General features: G+C 39.9%; 1 protein-coding gene across 1 annotated transcript in view; it reads left to right on the forward strand.

Moving 5' to 3' along the window:
• STAG2 (STAG2 cohesin complex component) overlaps window positions 1-7,428 on the forward strand; it is a 47,363-nt gene extending 39,935 nt beyond the window's left edge. Inside the window, exons 28-34 of the mRNA XM_063313655.1 lie at window positions 117-245; window positions 769-974; window positions 2,343-2,532; window positions 2,625-2,738; window positions 3,691-3,817; window positions 4,120-4,197; window positions 5,277-7,428. Of these exons, the coding sequence (XP_063169725.1) occupies window positions 117-245; window positions 769-974; window positions 2,343-2,532; window positions 2,625-2,738; window positions 3,691-3,817; window positions 4,120-4,197; window positions 5,277-5,300 (868 nt within the window). The 3' untranslated portion in view covers window positions 5,301-7,428. The remainder of the gene's footprint in view (window positions 1-116; window positions 246-768; window positions 975-2,342; window positions 2,533-2,624; window positions 2,739-3,690; window positions 3,818-4,119; window positions 4,198-5,276) is intronic.
• The last annotated feature ends 15,071 nt before the right edge of the window (window positions 7,429-22,499 follow it).

Below are 22,499 nucleotides of genomic sequence, written 5' to 3' on the forward strand. Positions count from 1 at the left end.
TTAGTCTCTTGAAATACTCCCTCAGTGTTTGATGAATGTTGAGATATTTTGTGTCAGGAAAAAAAGTCCATCATAAAAATACTCATAGTGATGCTAACTTGAATTATTGTTTTCAGGGATGGCATAGAGTTTGCTTTTAAAGAGCCCAATCCACAAGGAGAAAGCCATCCACCTTTAAATTTGGCATTTCTTGATATATTGAGTGAATTCTCTTCCAAACTTCTCAGGCAAGACAAAAAAACAGTGTAAGTATTTTGTGGCTATTTTAGAGAACTATTTCATGATGTTTTAGCAGCATAGTCATCAAGTGATTTTTATTTTCTGTTAAACTAGTCTTAAAACAGAGTAGGCAGCTACCTTGTTGATTTTCAAGATATAGGAGAAGAATAAGTTTTCTACCAAGAACTGGGGAGGAAGAAGACCTATTTTCAGGTCCTGTGGTTCATTCCAGCTGTAAAAATCTGTGCTTAACCTTACTGTGTTCCAGGTTAGAATAACTATTTTCCAGCTTTGTGTAATTTTCTTAGTAGAGAGGAAGTAGAAAAGGGTTGAGCTGCAGGTTAATTCATGCATGCTGTTTTTTGTTATGGTGACAAATACCTATTATCAAGGAAATTGGTTGCCACATGGGCCACCCCACATCTCTCATATTTTTAGAATTTTTGAAAAGCAGTAGCAACTATGTCATAACTTTATGGTTCATTCATGAATTTAAAGATGGTCCAGTGGGTATTTATAGTAATTCCTTGCTCCATCTTTCTTCTGAAGGTATGTTTATCTGGAGAAGTTCATGACCTTTCAGATGTCTCTTCGAAGAGAAGATGTGTGGCTTCCACTCATGTCTTACAGGAATTCTTTGCTAGCTGGGGGAGATGACGACACTATGTCTGTCATCAGTGGAATTAGTAATCGAGGGTCTACAGTAAGGAACAAGAAGACAAAACCAGCCACAGGGAAGCGGAAACTACCTGAAGGTTTGGAGTCATTTATTATAGGTTTCCTTGGTGTATGGAGTCTGTATTTATATCCCCTACTTTGCTCTATAAATTAAGAACCTTCTTGTTTTGTTTCCAATCAGCACAGTGCTTTCGGGCTTGCAGTCACATTAGGAAAACTTAGATTAATGCTAACCAGGGATTTCCTCCCAGTTACGGTCAGATTGATGTTGTAGACCACGCTTTGTAAGCAGTGGGAGTTAATGGCACCCACAGATTACCTGAAGTCTGGTCAGGATCAGCGGCATTTATAGCAAATCAGAAAAAAGTAATTGGGAACCTATAAATGTAGGATGCATTCCTGATCTTGATCTCCAGTTCATGTTTTAGGGAATGGAAAATGTCGTTTTGATGGAATCTGCATGTGTTAATTTATAGACAGGCTCAAAGAGGAGACATTCTTAAGAATTAAAATACCTGAATATGCTTGGTTAGAAGAGTCAGAGAGAGCATGGGCCATAGTGTGCTTTGCTTTAGCCTGTAGATATAAACAGGCATCAACTAGATATTTTATTGGCGAATTGCATTTTTTATTCTTCCCAGTACACTGGAAAGTTGGAAAGCAATTGTGCAAAGGGATCAGGATCCTGTCCTGCTTCTCACCATCAGCATGATAACTCTCAAAACACTGAACAAAGCAGGACCACGTTGGTGGGGGCAGAGAAGCCAGCAAAAGTAACATTGAGATAAAAAGAAAAAAATGAGGTAGACCTGGCTGGGGTTGTAGAGAAAACATCCCCCAGTGTATCTCTGTGGGAGAGATGATGGCGCAGTGGCTTGGAATGTTTGCATTTGTGATTCCCTTCTGCGCCCCTCTCCCCTTTTCTTCTAGCAGAGCACGTGCAGCCTCTCATCTGAGTCCCAGAGTATATATACAGGTAGTCTCGCTTAACAACCACAGTTGGGACTGGAATTTAGTTCGCTGAGCAATGCAGTTGTTAAGTGAATCTGGACCCAATTTTATGTCCATTTTTGTGCTGGTCATTAAGTGAAGTACATGGTCATTAAGTGAATCAAGCAGTTTCCTATTGCTTTTGCTCATCCGAAGCCAGCTGGGAAGGTCGAAAATGGTGATCACATGACCATGGGACGCTGCAACCATTGTAGGTGCGAGGAACAGTCATAAGTTTTTTCAGCACTGTCGTAACTCTGGATGGTCACTAAATGAGTGGTCGTTAAGTGAGGACTACCTGTATGCCAAGACCACTGCCGGTAAAAGAGGTGGAAAAAAATTCTAGGAGCCATGCTTTGCATGAATGCCCTACCTTTTGTTTAAAGGATGTCAGAGATATTCTACAAGTACAAGGATTATGACTTGGTGCAAAGCTGCTGTTGTTGTCTCTCTAGCTGAGGAAAGTAGCAGCAGTGATAGCATGTGGATGAACAGGGAGCAGACCATGCATACACCGGTCATGATCCAGACACCGCAGCTCACTTCCACCATCATGAGGGAGCCCAAAAGATTGCGACCCGAAGAGAATTTCATGGGCGTCTACCCAATGCAAGCTGAGCACCATCAGCCGCCAATCGACTACAAGTATACACTACTTTTAATTGATACCTTGCCTTACCCCTGCCCAAATATTACCTCTGTCCCTTTTTGTAAAGAAAAAATGTTATTTCTCCAAGCACGCAGGTAACATGGATGCTGGCTCAAAGGCAGCAAGAGGAAGCGGCCAGGCAACAGCAGGAGAGGGCAGCTATGAACTATGTGAAACTGAGAACCAACCTGCAGCATGCCATGTAAGCACGGAACGGCTGTACCGGCTTTGCACACCCTGCACTGGTAGTTAGAAATTGTGTCGCGGCCATTTTATGCAAAGGGCAAGCGTCGTCTCGGGAGCGTTAGACTCCCCCGCCCCAGGAGTCAAAGCTACTTGCACGTTTGCTTGAAACGGTTAGCGATTTCCAGAGCTACTCACCCCTAAATAATGGTTTCCATCAGCCTAGCTCCCTTGCCTGCCAGCATTGGTGGAGTCATCTGTGAAGGGATGACCCCAAAGGACTTTGCCAGTTTGGGGATAAAAGTGGGCAGCATCGTACTTGTTAGAGGCAGAGGAAGAAGGGTGTAATTGCTTGATTGGACTTTAGATCCTTCCTTCTGTAGATTACTAGCATCTGTTGGCGGGAGAGATGTGAGAGGAACCAAGAAATGGATAGAAAGCAGGACTATATTACTCAGCTTTCAGACCAGCATTATTAACCTACGTATGACGTAGGTAGAAAAAGAGAAATACATTTTTTAAATCAATTTCAGGATATCCTGTTCTTGAATTCGTGTAGCCCAAACTGCACTATGTAAGGGGTGGACTTTAGTCAAGTCCCCCACCTCCAGTAAAGATTGAGTGATACTGAAGATCATTTGACTAACACAAAAAATAAACTCCTCTGGGGCTGGCTATAGAGGTGTACAGAACATTTAAGATTTCAAGGAAGCTGTTAAGGCTCTTTATTCTGATTTTACTGGAAGGGTTTTGAGCTTGAAATAGTTTTGATGATGCCAGAACTACCTGTTTGAAATATCAAGCAAAAGAGTATTTTAAACCCCCAAGTGAAGAGTGCGACTGAGCCTCCTAACTAGTGTTAAGCATTTTATAGCAAGACTTTTCTATAAAGGGTAGGCAGTTTTACATTGAAAGAACACTGCGTGTTGCCTGACTGAGTGAAATTCATATCTTGTTTAAATATCCTTCAGTCGACGTGGCACTAGTCTAATGGAGGACGATGAAGAGCCCATTGTTGAGGATGTTATGATGTCATCAGAAGGGCGCATCGAGGATCTCAATGAAGGCATGGATTTCGATACCATGGACATAGACCTAGTAAGAATCAGTTACTTAAACCTTGCTGCAAAAAAAAAAACATTCACCTTCCTTCAGAAGATTGGCTCTATTACTATGCAGCTTTTTCTGCACAGATTTTTAATGCTCAGCTAAAAATGTTTATTTGTCTTAGTTTAAATGCTAAGCTGTTTCCCTTTCTGTTGCACCCACTAGGTAGATATATTGAAACCTGACCACTTAACGTTTCTGTCAAGGTTGGAGGAATTACATGGTCCAATGACTCTGCATAAATAAATACAATTAAATTAATGCAATACAGTGATATCTGGTTTGCTTTTTAGCCACCATCAAAGAACAGAAGAGAAAGAACAGAGTTAAAGCCAGATTTCTTTGACCCTGCATCAATCATGGATGAATCTGTAAGTATGATGTGACACGTTTGATGAATTGCGGTTTCATTCCCCGCTGGTGAATCTGACATGACCCGTCTACTGGGATGGGATAGGCCCTCCTGAAGTGGTGCAGTTCAGAATTCTTGCAAGTGTATTATCTCTGCTGCACGAAGTGGGCAGACCCTCTCTCTGTCTTTCCTCTGAGGCTAAAAATGGGGAGGAAATCATTGCTAATGACAGGAGGAAATGCGTCTGCTGTCTTTCCCAGAGTCTAGGGCTAATGGGGGTCATAATGGCCACAAACCGTGATGACAACGTGAGGGTAAAATGACCATAGCCAAGTCTGTAATTAAAATAGGCAGGGGATTAAAACATCACTGAAAACCTACTCTAGAGAACATGCTTTGCAGTAAAAGGACATGCTATTATTTCTTTGGTTCCACTGGTACGTGTTTCACCACAAAAAAATGTTCTCTTCTTATTTGAGTGGGTCTCATACTGTGGGGAAGGTTGGGGACCCCACTTTGATGGTGGTCCTTGAACTTCTTGCAGTTGCCAAGTGCTTACTACCAAAAAGGAAAGGGGGAAAAATCATTGCAAATGGAATACTTCGCATATAACTTCACTCGGAGCCTCTTCTTTTCAATGAAGCCCCAATTTTCCCCACATGATACAATGCTGAAGAAAGAAATTCTGTGCATGAATTAGAAAAATATATGGTGTTCTTAAATGTCACCACACGATGGCAGTACATGTTAAACTTGATTGAGCAAAGTCTTGTAGTTTTTTTTGTTGTTATAAGTGTTGGTTGTTGTTATAAGTGTTTTAATTTCAAAATAAAGCTTAAGTAGTAGCCATTTTTGAAGCTCTCCTGAAATAAGTTTGATGTCATGGGTTTAAGTAATGGCTCTTAAAAGCCAAATTATCCTCATAGAATGGTTGAATTAACATGGTCTGGGAGGAAATCAGATCAGGACATTTTGAACATTTCTAGCTGTTATCATTAATTTCATAGTGATTTGAATTATGTGTAGTTTGTGTATATTTGAATGGTATTCACTCTTTGACAAAACCCTTACAGTTTAACATTTTTCCCTCTCTTCTAGGTTCTTGGAGTATCAATGTTTTAATACTAGTTCAGCAAATAACTCCGTGGTAAAGTCATTTTCTACTGTGGAAGAGGAGATTTTTAAATTAAAAAAATGTATATACAGTGATATTCAAGATTTTTTTCTCTAAGGAGAATGATGTGCTTACAAGATCCAGTACATTGAAGGGGCAGTTTTCTTTGCCTGGAACATAAAGGACAAGTAAACAACCTGAGGATAAGCTATTGTTTCTGTTGGGAAACCAGTATTTTATTTATACAATGTTAGTTTATTTCCAGCTCATAGTAAATAACACCTTTTAAAAAATAATCTTAGCATCGAAGGGGTGCTTAGTGTATGCACTTCGGTCATCTGTTGAACATATTCAAGCCATTATGTTTTTTTCTAGATTATTGTTGAAAGCATCAGGTGAAAAAAAAATGGGACAATTTGAAGTTTGAAATCTGTATAATTAGGTGAAAGAAAGCATTTTTGATGTGTTGTTTGATTTCTGGTCAACAGAAACGACTTCAGTTGTGATAATCATGGAAAGAAATTACAAGTGATTATTTTATTCAGAAATTATTTTAAAATATTAAAAAGAAACAAAATATGCCAAGACTTCCTCATTACATATTCATGAAATATCCAAGAATCATAAAACTGCCAGAAAGCACTGAGATCAATTCAGCTTACCCATTTCTAACCCTGAGAGTTTGCTTGTCCTTTAAGGAAAAAAAAAAACGTAATGTTGTGAAATTCCTTCCAGTAGTGCCACTGTATTTTGTCTCCAAATAAAGAAGCTTATTGTAGTATGTTTGCAGAAAAAAATTCTAAACAAAAATATACAGCTTATTAGAGTGTGGGAATAGGGGTCTAAATTTTAAATAAAAAGTATAAATATATATATATATATATATAAAAATTGGTGCTGATTTTATAATTGCGCAGTTTTAGTTTTTTCTTACTTTTAAATTCCAACTTAAAAATTATGAGGTTTCAGAAATATATTGAAAGTTTAACAATGTTTAAAAATAGATTAAGCATGAGAATTCATGCTTTAAAATGATTTTTAAATTTGTATTTTATATTGTTTTATCTATCTCTGTCTTTGCAAGCAGTCTTCAGGTTAATGATACTTCTAACAGGTTACAGGACATTTCCTCTGTATGTAAATTAAATTGGGTAATAGAACTTCATCAGTACCCCATAATATTCTTTGAAAGCTAAGCTTTAATCTGCATTTCATTGCTTTTTTCACAATTAGATTTAAAGAAAAATTAAAAACCCATGGATTTGTGTCATTTCAACATAATTCATTTTGCAATGCTTAGGCAGCTAGACAACATTTAAAGGAAATATTAACTTATAATACAAATGTATATTTTTTGTCAGTTGTCTCTCAGTTCTTGAGGTATATTATTTCTAATCATTCCATGCGCCTTAATATGCTTGCAATACGATAATTTCCTCAAATAAGCAAATAGAAGAACCTCTTAGACAAAAGGAAAAAAAAAATCAAAGCTTGGGCTGTGGTAGCCATAAACCATAGATTCTCTAAAGGATCCTGAAAACATAATTATTTTCAAAATCATGATGTAATACACAGAGCCAGTTTTGAATAACTCCATTTTGCATAAATACTCACACGTCTAAAATACTGCCTATATTTCTTTTTTCTTTTTCTTCCTTCTTTACACCACTGCATAGAACTGCTGAGAGGACTGTATATATGATTTTAAACTTAAGTTGATTTTTTTCTTACTCTTGAAGGAGTGTTTCTTTGTGAAAGCAGTTCTTACAGCTTTATGTTTTCAGACTAAAAATGTTTTATATATTTACCTTAACCTGTTGTCCTCCACATTCTATTGTCCTAATTGTACTGTTTTCTGATTTGTATTTATGTCTTGAGACAAGTAACTTTTTGAATAAAAATAAACCTACAGTATGTTGTAAGTTTGATCTTTTTGAATCAAAGGTAGAGGAAGAAAATAAAGAGTGTGAATGGTAAAAATGTTATGTTTATAAGAATTAAAGCTTTTTCCATGTCTTTTAAGTGTTTGTCTCAGAATTGGGATAATGTATGGAAAACTGCACTGTTTTATATTTGTAATAAATTGTACAAGTTTTTAAAATGTGAATAAAGCACTAATTGGGTTAATAATTTAAAGTAGAGATGTTATGCAATATGATTGGTCTAAATATTTCTTCAGTTGGAGAGAGAAGTCTCCTCCCTGCTCCCTTGCTTTCATGTATATATTTAATTCACTCAGTACCAAGTGAACAATTCAGGTATTTAGAGCTGGGATACTTGAAGACCTGACCTTAAACTGTTCAGACACAGCTAGGTGTATGTGGTGGACACATTCCCACAAAATTTAATGATAACCTTGCTACCCCGTCCCCGCTTTCCTGGGATGAGATGCTTTTGGCAAGACACCACTATGCCAGCAACTGAATTAGAAACTCTTGAAAGCGATGAGACTGGTAAATTATTTTCATTGCCAATGCCAAAGCTTTGACGTCACTGAATTGTGTAGCATTACATCTTATGCATATATGGCCTGAATGCAAAGATTCACTGACACCCCTTGCACCAAAATTTGGTATCCTTTCCCAATTTTTTGTTTTCTTTTTGAACATTAAACTGAATTGAGATACACTTAAATGAGCTTCCAAGGCAATCTTGAGCTAAGAGTTCAGCAAAGTTGGTTACATTTTAATTCCATTTCCTATCCTCACATGTAAACTATACAAGTTTAGTACATTTGGCACAACTGTGTATTTCTACTGTAATTTGGACAGACGATAAACCTGGTATTGTGTGGCCTCTTTAACACTGAGCAGATGCACCTGACAAACATCCCAAGTGCATTTATTTATTTTTATTTATCAAACTTTATCACCGCCCATCTCCCTCCCAAGGAGGGACTCTGGGCGGTTTACAATAAAAAAATTCAAAACAATTAAAAATACAATAAAAATAAAAATGTGATGGAATCTAGATGGCTGAGAGTTCTTTATCAGTCCGTGAGTGTAATAGGTCCATCAAAAATCTAGGGCGCTAGGCATCCTGAGGTGTGGCTATTCCCCTTCACATCCAGGTTTGCTGGCAAAACCAGGTTTTTAGTTTTTTATGGAAGTCCAGGAGCAAGGGGGCCTGCCTCACCTCTGGGGGAAGGATGTTCCAAAGGGTGAGAGCTGCTGCAGAGAAGGCACACTTCTGGAACCCTGCTAGGTGGAATTCTTTTGCAGACGGGGTCCGTAATGCTCCCCCTCCATGACTGGGTGGGACGGATTGATGGAATGGGGACGAGATTGTCCCTCAGATATCCTGGTCCCATGCCATGTAGGCCTTTAGAGACTGAATGCAGCCAAAGGGGAGCTGCTAATTTTGGATTTGTTTTATGGCCAAAGACCAAAACAACTCCAAAACCAGGAAAATTTCCACTGTGATTAGTTACAGACAAATGCTTACACAATTTGTTTTAATAATTTGATAACCTGATGGAAGAACCAAACAAAAACAAAATCCATTCCCTTTTCGGCACTTAAAAAACCCACCCTTGCCTCAATTGAATGATTTATTTCAACAATTGGGCAGTGCAAGGCTTCTTGTAATGCAACAAATTCAGGCTGGGAGTTGGATGGTTTGAGCCACTATGTGGTGCTATAAGCAGCCACTGGGGGTTGTAAACCATGGTTTCACATTTGGGTTTTTTTTTTTCTTCCTTTCTGACCCTTGACTGGCTGGTGGGGGCCAAATGAGTATGGCCAGGACAAAACTAGATTTCATTTACATTTATTTAAAACAAAATCCACTTCATTTCTGTTTCTCACTAAAAATTACAATCTGTGGTCTCAGGGTACACCTGTGGTTAAACCTTGGTCAATTTACATGTTAAGGGAAATTGGCCTTTTTTTTTTTTTTCCCAAATTGAGCTATGAAGAGCAACAGCACCATGAAATGTGTGTGGCATGGAACAAAAATTGGACTGGAACAAGCAGATCTCATTCTATTGCCCTGAGGCCTGTTCTTCAAAGGTGGCTGTCTCTAAACAAAGTTGAGTTAGGCCATGTCAGCTTAATAAGGAACTCTATATCCAAACTAGGAAGATGTGCTTTTTCCTAGTTGAGCTTAACAGTTTCAAATTTTGATCAATACTCCACTCCATCTCAGAAGGAAAACTACCGTGACTGTTCAGTATCCCAGAGTTCTGATTTACTTGATAATGTAGTGAAAACTATCCTGCAATAGGTACAGTAGTGTTGAAAATGAATAATTCCATCCCTTTTTGCCTACTTCTCCATCTCCTTTCAGAAAACTGCAGATGGTTACACCATCTTTGGATCACTTACTTTTGAGTAGGTTTGACAAAAGCCTGTTAAATGACTTTCTGATTCATCTGATTTTTCATATGTAAGTTATACTGCTGTGCATCAAAACGAGCAAGTATTAAAGAGTCTATTTGCAGCTTTGTATTTCTGCACAACAATGGTGCATCAACATTTAAAATACTCACTGCATGTATAACCTTCCTCTCCTGAAACTCAGGTGATACACCTGAGATTCTAAGCCATCTCCCAATGGGCAGGCAGATCCAGATCTGCTTTGATTTATAGTAGCTATATCGTGTCCCAAACCAGACACACCTTTTTTTCAATGACATTTAAAATAGCCCTTAAAAAAATCCCCACTCCCATTTTACACCCATAGGGATCTTAAAACACAACTTAGGAAAATGTAAACACTGTAAGGTCATAGTAAAGTGAAACGGTTTAAGTCCTAACTTCCAACAAGGAGGATTTCAGCCTCAATTCCAATGACAAGATCTATTTATCAAACCCTGCCATGGAAAATGTAGAGTTACTTAGACATAAAAAGTATATTCCTGATGAGAACTGGAGAAGGTGGGTTGAAGAAAACCTAGGTTCGCAAGACAATTTGGTCTAGGGAAATTGCAATCACAGCTATTTCTCAAATATATCCAGCAGGGGGTGGGCTTCAGACAAAGACAGGTATCTCTCTGAATGCAGCATCTACAGTAATAATGCTTTCCCACCAAGATATTTCACTTAAGAACACTATTAAAACAATGGGGTAGGAATAGATAATGTGATAGCCTGGGGCACCTACACACTTTGCAGGTTTTCTACCTACTTGGCAATTCAAGAGCAACGTTATCCAAATCTGGCATGCTGCAAAGCAAAGCAAAACCAAAGGAAAACCCCAGCTGTATCATTTATGCATACAGTTGGTGGTAGATCTTGTAAACTAAGCAGGATTGGGTCTAGTCCTTGGGCAGATCACCAGAAAATCATAGTGCTTTAGGCTAGTTGTTGAGAAAGTGATTGGAAGAAAGCCATGGCAAATTGTTCTTCATGCTTACTCTACCCTGGTTTCTTCCTTTTTCTTTTTCTTTGCATGTCATGACTTTTAGATGGGAAACTGCAGGGAAGACAGGCTTTATTTGGTGATCAGTATAAACCTGACTGAGAAGTTATTTTGAAGTTTAACAGCAGGATAATGGTGGTTTAAGTAAAAAAATAAAATGGCCAGTTGGTAATCCTGCATAAAAGGTAATCGTTTCAGAAAGACATCCAAATGAGTGATGCACATGCTGTTGTAAGTTGAGCCCTGTAGTGAACAAAGCAACCCAACCTACCCTCTTGGATAGGTTCTAAACATAGTTTTCTGTGTTAAAATAGTCATGTTGAGCTGCTACTTTTGTGCATGATTGGATTCAGGCCCAAAGAACCAAAAACCAAAGAAGTAAGGTCTTGATTTAATTTTCCCCTTCTGGTCCTAGTCCTTGGACTTCACAGCCTATACACACTTTCTTCCCCTTATGACAGTTTCCATTTGCACAAATTATGCCTCAATAAACAGCAGGCATGGAAAAGCGTTAGGAAACATTCATGGGCAGATTTTGGTTTACATTAATTTCTGGCATCTTGCAACATGAACTATATTTAATTGCATGTCAACAATAAAGGTTGCTAAAAAAAAATCCTTCTTCCAATAAAGTAGATAAGGTAATATACTGTTCATTGCGCTCATTCTCAGATTATGGCTGAGGATCTGGGAATGCTGGATTGTTGGCAACAAGCAGACGTTAACGGCTTTTTAATGATCCTGCACGTTACTACAAAGAAAAAAAGTTGGGGGGGTGGAGACCTCAGGAAATGATTGTTTAAAGTAGATTGGAAGAGAAGTTGAACAGGAATTTCCTCCCTAAGAGGAAGGCATGTTGTTGGAAGGAAAATGCAAATATTATTCAGCACACACAGGGCACGGGAAGCAGGAAGTTGGTGCGAGAAAGGTCTGATACAATCTGGCATGGAAACAGGCGAGGACACACATTTGCTTATTCGTAATGTTTTCCTTTCCGATGCCAGGATAAATCAAAATCCATGCACTGCAGGAATTTTGCAAAGCACTTTGATCAACCGTCTGCCTTCAGCTTGATAGAAAACAACTTCCTTTCACTCCCTCCCCCAACCTGTTTTCCCCCAAAGGAAAATGTTTTAATGAATTTTTCACAAGTGGACTTCTCTTAAATTTACTTACTTACCAGGTGAGGTGTGGATACCTTGTGTTCCATTATGAAATTCTCTCTCCAGAAGTCTTTAGCTTCTCATACTTCTGTACCATCTCAAGGGAAGATTTTGGAAAGAAACTGCTCTTCCCCAAATCTTTTCAAATCAGCAACTAGGAGGCTTCAGAGTGATGGAGAGATGTGAAGTGAGAGACTGTGCATCCTCACCAATTTTGTCAGATTCATGCAAACACCAGCTCGTTCCTCAAAGAAATGTTAAAAGTCACCTGACAATGCGGTAGAAAAACAGAAGCCACTTTTACAGGGGAAGAAAACTTGCAAGGAGCTGTCCGCTGCTTGGGAATATCCAGTTACCACTACTCTTAAGACTACAATACTGATATTGTCAATTCTTCCTGAAGTAAGAAAGTTTAACAAATGCCAGGTCAAAATCATCAATAAAGCAGATGGTAAAAACCCAGGAGGAAGCAGCATCCTTTGGCAAATATATGAAGAGATCCTACGCTCAGTGCAAAATTGTAAGCTTGACCTGACAACCTGCTAACAGTTGTCAAAATCATTTCATTCTGGCTTGTATTTAACTCCTAAAAAATACAACCTTGATTTTTAAAAAATGCTGACTTGGATTTTTATACTGAACTTGCGCTGAGGAGAATTCAGATGCTGAATTTTAGATACAGCCTCAGTTCATTGAAAGAAGAAAGAAAGAAACATCTGGTTGATTAGGATACAATGGGTATAAAAAAAAAATTGTTGTATTAGAAGAAGATAATAAAATCACCAGAGATTCAGAGACTCCCCCCCCCAATTTTCCCCCTTTAATTTACTCAGATGAATTCCCAGCCCCCCAGCCCGTTTCTACAAATGCCTCTGTGCATATATGCTTTAGGTCCAACTGTAATTCTCCAAAGGGCTGACTCTGTCATCACAGCCATAGGAAGGAATCATTTTTCTTTTAAAAAAACTAAAGCATGAAAACCTAATTTTTTTAGAATAGTAAAAGTCCAAAATACAGTAACATCAACCTAGAGCAGTGTTTCTCAACCTCGGTGGCTTTAATGCTGGCTAGGGGAATTCTGGGAGTTGAAGTCCACACATCTTAAAGTTGCTGAGTTTATGTAACACTGACCTGGAGGATCTCAAGACCTTGAAGTTCCCATATGAGATTGCATGGAATTTCAGGCGATCCCGTATGAGTGAGAAAAGTCCGCTGTTCTTATTGGGATGTTCTCAGCTCTTTGTTAAGTGACACACAGCTCCTGAAAAGGATTCCCAAACTGTATGCAGTCAGGTTTGGTACAGCCACAGATAAAACATACAGTATGTTACTTCCTAGGAGCCAATATTCCCATCTCTGTGAGACAGAAAAATCACCTGCCATATTAACACAGATCACTTCCCTGCATGGGACAAGAAGGCAAATGCTAGGGCATTCAATGCCACCTTCCCAATCTTTCAAGATCCTAAGAATCTCCAGGCTGAGTCTCAGCCAGGCCCTAAGTCGTTGGCCATAATAGGAACCTAAAGTTTAATGTTTGAAATGTCCCAATGATTGTCATCTCCCTGAAACAACACAAGCAAACAATGGAAGTTGGAGAGTTTTGTTGACAATGGGAACAGCACACAGACAGCAGTGAAATTTTCCAGACCATAAAAATGTTCTCAAATTGCTATCTCTGTCTTATCCAAGGTCACCAGCGTAGAAGGATGAAACCAATGGTTTAAAGAAGATGAAGCTGTAATTGCTTAGAAAGCCATCTTGACTATACAGAAGTTTCTTTAATGTGTGAAAGGAGCAATCCAGAAATAAACAGGTTTGGATAGATGCTACACACTCAGCAATGAATCAAAGGCCTGGGATTAAGAACCTTAAGTTCACAGCTGTAGAACAACAGCAAGATATGAGCAAGGTGGAAACGCAGCAAAAGTTCTGACATCTCACCCCATCTTCACACAGATCACGTTCTGACAAGCTCCACCACAATAGACCTGGAACACAGATCCACTGCTAAGGATGTAGTTTGGTTCTGAGTCTCATATTAAAAATAATGCAGTTATTTCATGGTGTCATGAGTAAGGATGGCGAGCAGGGGGCTCCCATCCAGACTGTCAAGCGCATGCGTAGCACTGAGGAATTGTTCAGCCATTCGAAGAGACACAGATCGGGACCGCCTTAACCCTTGGGGTTTATATGTCTGGGTTTTCCCACGCTTCTTCAGTTTGTTAGGATTCCTGTTAAGTACTAGCAATAAATATTAGAGACCAGTTCCTTGTCTCAGCGTGTTTCCTGGTTGTTAGGACACATGGCAGGGTTCTGTGTTCCCCAAGGTCAGGAGGATCAGGCCTATTCTCAGTCAGGGTGAGGCAAAATCCTTAGGCAGATTTTGAAAGGGTGGACAATTATTTATGATTTCATTCATATTTTGGCTATCAGTTGTGGGGAGAGGCACTTTATTTGCCCAAATCACCAGACTAGCCTTGGGTGAGTGAGATCATTCCACCTTAGACAACAAGTCTCTGAGACCGATTCTGGTGAGCCCACAGTCCCATTTCCCCATTAAGGAAAAAATACATCATCTTTTTTGTTTCCAAGCATCTAATGGATTCTGGCCCTTTCATACAATCCAAACCCTGCTGGCTAAGCAGCTGTCTCATTTTAACGTATAGTACAGCAGGCTCTGTGTCAATGCCTGCTGACATGTCATACTATAGTTTTCTACACGCAAGGTACACATATCTCTGTGCAGCCACTCACCTTGAAGGTATTCTTATGTCTTATTCTTAAAGGTATCAAGCTTATGGGGGGCAGATTTTGCACCTAGGGTATACAGGCAGGGGTTTGAAGGGGTTTTGTGCAACATACCTGGAGGTGATGCTCTGCCAGTGTCTAGTGGCTTCCCTCCCTTAAACCATTACATTTTTAATAATCTCTTCTTCTATTTTCTACTATAAGGTAACTTTTACAATTTACAAGTATATTTGTAAATTGTTTTTGTAAGATCTTAATTCTTATAGTCTTAATTTTATTGTAAACTGCCCAGAGTCCCTCTCTTGGGGGAGATGGGCAGTAGCAAAATTTGAATAATAAATAAATAAAATAAACAGTTGGAAGGGCCCTGGAAACTGTCCCCAAGGCTTTCTGGGGCCATAAATGGCTCTAGGGCCCAGGTGGCACACTTCTGCCCTAAAGTCTAGGAACAAGGTCCTTTGAAGGCCCTCCTGAACTTCAGAAGCTAAGCTTTGGGCCCATCATTCAACCTTAGTGACTGTTGCCAGTATATACAGCACCCATCCGTTTTGCTGCTATGGCTTACAGTCTAACACCGGCCCTAGTAAAGTAATGATTCACTTGGTAGCCCTCCATAAAATCACAATTTGAATGAGCTGTAGGCCAAGTACAGCAGGCCAGGATGGGAACCTTCTAATAGGCTTCAGAGTCTTCTGAAGAGACCTCTGAACCTGATAAGGAACATCCTAACTCTAAACGATGTGGTCTATGTGGTCGCTAGGAGTCAAAAATGACTTGATGGAACCTAATCAATCAATCAAACAATCAATCAATCCTAAACTACTTTTCCTTACATATCTGAATAGATGGTTTGACATGGGTAGGTTGAAACTTCACCCCAAACTTAGAATGATTGAGATTGATTGTAATCCAGAAACCAGAACTGCTTGTACACAAAACTTTTCCTTCCACAAGCATAACACCTGCATTTTTCTGGACTGTAGCCCATTTCAGCTGGGGCGGTTTCAAGCATGATATCCATTAACTTCCCCCACCCTGAAACCTGGGAATAATAAACGCCTACTTTATTTTCTTTTCTTTGGCTTGGCCTTGTTTTGTTCTCAACCTGGCACCTTTGAACAGAAGTCAGCAAAGTCCTGCTTGATAACGAACCTGCTTATTGATGTAGCCAGCATTGTGACATACAGTGGAGTGAAATCTGCTCTGCAGAGCAAAACTGGGGTTTCCATGATCACCAAAGCATAATAGTTCTAGCAAGGTCCTGAGAAAGAAAGGAGAGGAAGCAGTGAAAAGGCCAACAGCAAGCTGGCAGGAAACAACCGTAGAGCTTTCTAGGGACGGCAAGCTGGAACAACAAGGAAGCTCTGTCTTTCAGTGGCCTGAGGTGCTGCAGAGATGCACAAACACAACAGCGCCAAAGACATGCTGGGTGGGATAGGCAGGAGTATTGTCTGGAAGTGAAAACAGGCCAATGGGGATGGGTCCATCATCCTTTCAAACCACTTCTCTTCCCTGTTGCAATCCTCTCTGTGAACTACAACTTCAATGCACAGTTAGAAGTCGCAAAAAGACTCCTAACACCTCCTTCCTTCCTTTCTTCCTTTCTTCCTTTCTTCCTTTCTTCCTTTCTTCCTTTCTTCCTTTCTTCCTTTCTTCCTTTCTTCCTTCCTTCCTTCCTTCCTTCCTCCTTCCTCCTTCCTCCTTCCTTCCTTCCTTCCTTCCTTCCTTCCTTCCTTCCTTCCTTCCTTCCTTCCTTCTTCCTTCCTTCCTTCCTTCCTTCCTCCTTCCTCCTTCCTCCTTCCTTCCTCCTTCCTTCCTTCCTTCCTTTTATTATATTGTGATAAATCTTGATACATTGTATTGTTTCAATACAGCAATGTTTATATGATTATATGATTTATGTATCATATAAATCTCTTTTTATATTTATATGATCATTAAATTCTCTTATTTAGATAGCTTAAGATATTGCAAATAGAGAAAGGAAAGAAAAAGATTCTCTCATACAACACCAGAAGTGTACTGTCTGAATCTGTGCACCTGTTAGACCATGGGGAAATGAAGCTGGTGATTGGGGGTTCAGCCCAATGTGGAAATCTAACCCATGTCCAAGCAAGTTGTGTGAATCAGGCTATCCTGTGAAGTCAGAATCTGGTTTATCTGCTTAGGCACAGCATCTGATAGATAAGCTTTATTTCCTGGGTTTTAGTGTGTTGTATGAACTCAGCCAGTTAGTTGCAAAGAAAATTTGAGCAGTATTACAACATGCTACCAAAAACATATGGAGATTTACTGAAACGTCTTTCTATTATACATGTATGCTAATGCATTCAAATATTTGTATTCACACTGAACAGCAGCATAGATCAATATAATTGAAATCAATTCAGTTAGAAAAACTTTCTAGTGCATTCAAGCAAAGCATCACTTCTCACCCCCTCCTCTTCTGCACCATAGTTCAGACCCACCGGCCTTTTTAGAAGGAAGTTCTGATTTTAGCCAGTTCTGCATGAATTAGAAACTTCTTGATCGGGCAGATCCATGTAACTGAATTGGATGAAAAACATTGGACAAAGCAGTTCCTTTAAATGTATTTCACCCTCAAGCTAAAGTCTGCATACTTTGGGAATTAACTCTTTCAAAAACCTGATCAACGGGAGAAGCTTTGTTTGTAAAATCCCATTGAAAACAGTATTCAGTGATAGTACTGTACAGGAAGGAATGCAAATGTTTTTGTTTTTATATCCTGCAGCCACAATATAGACTGTAATGAATTTATTTTCTCCCTGTTTCTTTCGCTTCTTCTCCCCCTCATGTCCTTAAGTCCAACTCCTTATTTGAACCATTATTCTTCCAAGGAATAAAGAGCTGTATTGCTAATGTTTTTTTGCCTCCTACCTTCTGGTCCATTTTTATTTTTGAAGTCACTGTAGGTGCTTCACATTGTTTGTATTGTGTGCGCAGCTGCTTACACTGCAGAATTTTACAGGCCGTACAGACTTTGTGGTCTTCTACTTGCAACCCACCCAAATTTTACATGCTTTCTTTTTCTTTCCAAGGGAAAAACAAAACCTTTCAGAAGGAGAAGATTGAATAGTGTCAGATGGAATGTCCATCAACTACAGCCTCTTGTAACATGCTGTTAGCTGCTTCCAGGACATGGATGGAAGCAACCATCTTCCATCCCATTTGCATAAAAGGTCTTCTGCAGGGTGCTACAGTGGCCAAAAGAGTTAGTGCAATGTTGGGCTGCATTAACACAATGGTAGTCTTGAGATCCCAGGAAGTGATAGTTCTGCTCTCTGTTGCCTTGGTTAGACCACACCTGGAATACTGTGCCCAGTTCTGGTTGCCACAATGCAAAAAGGATGCTAAGGAACTGGAAAGAATGTGGTAAAGAGTGATGGAGATGGTGAGTGGCTTGGAGGCTAAATCCTATGAAGAACGGTTAAAGGAATGGGATATGGAGCTGCATTGGTTGCCAGTGTGTTTCCAGGTGCAATTCAAGGTGCTGGTTGTCACCTTTAAAGCCCTTCATGGCTTGGGACCAGGGTACCTGAGGGACCATCTTTTCCCAGTTGTTTCTACCCATCCAATCCTGTCTGGCAGGATGGGCATCCTCTGGGTCCCATCAGGCAAGCAACATCATCTGGAAGGGACCAGGAGACGTGCCTTCTCTGCAGTGGTGCCTGCCCTCTGGAACATCCTCCCTCCTGAGATTAGGATGGCCTTGACCCTTTTGACTTTTCAGAAGGCCTTGAAGACCTGGCTATGTGCCCAGGCCTGGGGTCCTGAGTGTGCAAAGGGCTCTGTTTCCTGGTTGTGCTGACACTGACAGATTTTAATATCTCTTGGCTGCTATTTATATTTAACTTTTTTTGTACTGTTTTAATTGTCTGTTGGACTGTTTTTTATGACTGTTAGCCACCCAGAGTCACTGGTTTGAGATAGGCGGCTATATTAAACAAACAAACAAACAAGTTTAGCCCAAAGAAGAGAAAGCTGAGGGAGAACATGATAGCAGTCTCCAAAGAGTTGAAGGACTTTCATGAGGAAGAGGGTGCAGATACATTCTCCATAGCATCTGATGGTAGGAAAAGAACCAAGAGGTGAACACTTAAGAGAGGGACATCCAAATTTGAAATAGGGGGAATTTCCTGCTGTGACTGCTATGAAGTAGTGGAACAGTGTGCTCCTGGAGTTCTGGGGGGTCCATCACTGAAGGGTTCCAAGCAAAAGCTGGACAGCCATTCATGATACGGGGATTCTTGCTGCTGGTAGGGGGTTGGAGACCTCCAAGCCCTTTCCAATTCTAGAATTCCAGCCCTACATTTTTATCTTTCAGGGTTTCCCAATTCCAGAGTGAGACTTGGAAAAGGAGATCAACTTCCTAGTGAACGATACCCTTTTCATGTAGCACTTCTGAATTTATTTTCCAATTTTTTTCCACTCGCGGCTGCAGCGTTTTGCTAGCTCATACGTGGCCACCAAATTACAGGTGGGAAGAAAGGAAGGAAATAGCAAAGCTTATATTTTAAACAATGTAAAGAATCAGTGGAGACAAAGAAGAGGATACAATGTTCCAAAGGATAATGGAGATAACTGCTATTTCCTTCCCATCTAATATTTAGTATTCAGAAAGACACTTCCCCACCCACACAATAAATAATTAGTATACAGAATGTCTGGCCAATTTTATCCTGAACAGTGGGAACACTAACAGCATAATCTATTGTTCATTATTAAGTGAACACGTAAGCAGCATTTTCTTCGAGCAAATTCGTTATTCATGAGAAATGGTAGCAGTTTCTGCTAATTACATTGCTCTATTCTGCACAGAATGTGAAAATTGAGGACCAATTGTATGAGTCTGAATATGACAATGAAGGAGCCTTTGCTCCTGGTTGGAAAGTATAGCTGATTAGTTTAAGAAAAACCTTTCAAGCAATTCGTATGATGGCCCAGATTGATTTGACACCACACACACATCACTCAAGCTAAGCTCTTCCATCAGTCTGTACATCCAGAAGTAGCTCACCGTACACACTGCAAAATGCTGTGGATCTAGCCACAGGGGAAAAAAAATGGAACCACACAGGAGCTCCAGATTAAGAGTTGTATCAGATTTGTCAGGATCCTTGAGTTTTGGAAAGATTTGAGAGACTGCAGTCAAGGCTTCCCAACCTAGAGCAGGTAACAGTTTGAGCAATCCCAAAGCTTTCCAACCTGCACATTGGTCGGGAAGATGTGGGCCAGACTGATTCCTGGAGCATGCTGAGTCAGAAGTGGTGTGATAAAGGCCACAGAGAAGGCTTGATCCCCCTTTTAACTTATCTAATTCTGTTTGTTGTTGTTGTTGTTGTTTATTCATTCATTCACTTCCGACTCTTTGTGACTTCATGGACCAGCCCACGCCAGAGCTTCCTGTCGGTCGTCAACACCCCCAGCTCCCCCAGGGATGAGTCCGTCACCTCCAGAATATCATCCATCCACCTTGCCCTTGGTCGGCCCCTCTTCCTTTTGCCTTCCACTCTCCCTAGCATCAGCATCTTCTCCAGGGTGTCCTGTCTTCTCATTATGTGGCCAAAGTATTTCAGTTTTGCCTTTAGTATCATTCCCTCAAGTGAGCAGTCTGGCTTTATTTCCTGGAGTATATTTTCCAGGTTCCAATGGTGTGTTGATCCTTAGAACATCGGATTCGCCGTTCACCACCATTCTGGTTTTTAGTGGACAATAATTCTTTAAAACCAGGTTGGGCTGACTTGAAGCCAAGACAAATTTCATGTGCGAGAAGAATATCACTTTGGATTGACATGAGAGTCTACCCCCAATTTCTCAGTGCCATGCATGTATAGCTAGATGAGATTTTAGAGTAGAAGACAGGGCTGAAAATACAGTTGAAATAGTATTCTGGTCTACGACTATAATAAAGATTTGATCTGATTTGATTTGATCTGATTTACAGTTGAAATAGAAAGCAGAAGTGTTCTAGGCTGGATATAGAGGAATCATGCATCCTCAGATCTGATACTGAGCTCTCCTTGGTACCATAAAGACTGAAAAACTCTCCATTAGAGAAAATGATGAAGAGAGAGGAAGGTGAAAAGAACTTTTCTCTCTCCCCTCCTCTTTTTACCCTTTGTTTTAAACATTTAACAATTGTTTTCTTCTAAAGAATGTAGCCCTCTGTACCTTAGCAATATAGTTGTAATGTTTTCTATAATACAATGTCCCAGAATTTTAAAGAAATGTGAAGTGAAACATTTAAAAAAACCCTCAATGAAAACTAGTTTTTAGAAAAGTGGATTCCAACTGGCAAAGTTGCGGTGCTCCAGAAGTTCCTGATATAACTCCCACCATCTCTTGCAACAAGGGGAAAGGTGAAGATGAAGGAATTAATTTTCTCACATCTGGTGGGGGGAGGGCATAGATTTCTACTCCTGCTATGAAATATGTATTTGCCATTGAACCTCCAATGTTTGTAACATACTTCCATGCTCCAGCCTATCACATGCTGCTGTTTTTTTCTCTTTTTTTAATGCTTTATTGACCTGTAATGAAATCTAATTACTTCTCCTAAAATCTGGAAATGAAAACATTCAGCTGCTGAAATAACATGCCATATCTGTAACCAGTGCCCTTGCTATTAATACTGGCTGTTTATCTTCAGTAATAAGATTGTGAGATTAAACAGCCAGAGAGTGGAAAACTACTCAGCCTCTTTATTAGCACATACATTCTGTTGCTGGTAGTTTAACCCATCACTCCAAAAAGAAATTGTCCCTGGTGACATCCAGATGTGAATAAGAGAGAAATAAAAATCACTCCTAGGACCACCATGAATGAAGTAAAGGTAGTCCTCACTTAATGACCATTACTTTAGTGATGGTTCAGACTTACGATGGTGCTGAAAAAAACAACTTACAACTGGTGCTCACACTTATGACCATCCCAGCATCCCTGCAGTCCTGTGATCATGATTTGGGTGCTTAGCAACTGGTTCGCATTTATGTTTGCATCCCATGGTCATGTGATTGCAATTTTTGACCTTCCTGGCTGGGTTCTGGCAAGCAAAATCAATGGGGAACCACATGATTTGCTTAATGACCCCAGGGTTCACTTAATGACTGTGCTGATTTGCTTTATGACCACCGCAAAAAAGGTTGTAAAATTGGGTTGGATTCACTTAATGACCAGTTTGCTTAGCAACCAAAATTATGTTCTCAATTGTGGTCATTAAGTGAGGACTACCTGTATGTAGCAATTCGAAAGCATGCAAATGTGAGTAGATAAATAAGTACTGCTTTGGCGGGAAGGTAACAGCATTCCATGACTGCCATACTGGCCACATGGCCACAGAAGTGTCTTCGGACAATGCTGGCTCTTCGGCCATGAAACAGAGATGAGCACAGCCCCCTAGTGTCAGACATGACTAAACAGGAACCTTTACCTTTTTTTTACCTGTATGTACTTGTTTGCTTTAACAATGTGCCGTTGTCAGGCCTCCACTTTCTCAAAAGGTGTCTTCCACAAAAACGTGTTGCTTTTCTATTCTACATATTTCCATTGCTCTATAGACTTCTTGGCGGCCTCCATTGCCTCATCTAAAAAAGTCCCAAGCAATGTGTTCTCTTGGGATCCATAGGAAATTCAGGAGGCTGCAGTGTCCTGAAGAGAGGACATATAGTGAAAAATATGATATTTTTTAATTAAGGTGTCAAAATCTTGTAGCTTAACCAGGACAATTTCACCAAACTTGTGTTCTCCTAAGTGGGGGGAGGGAACACAATTAAAAGCAAATACTTTTCCATCAAATTGAATGAGGATGACTGAGAGACAGAAAGATACAGAAGAAAATTTGGTGGAAGATTAGATTGCATAGTATCTGGATGTCATTTGGATCATATCTGAGCACCTGTATGGACTACGATT

Source organism: Candoia aspera, chromosome 12, assembly GCF_035149785.1.
Source record: "Candoia aspera isolate rCanAsp1 chromosome 12, rCanAsp1.hap2, whole genome shotgun sequence".
NCBI lineage: Eukaryota > Metazoa > Chordata > Lepidosauria > Squamata > Boidae > Candoia > Candoia aspera.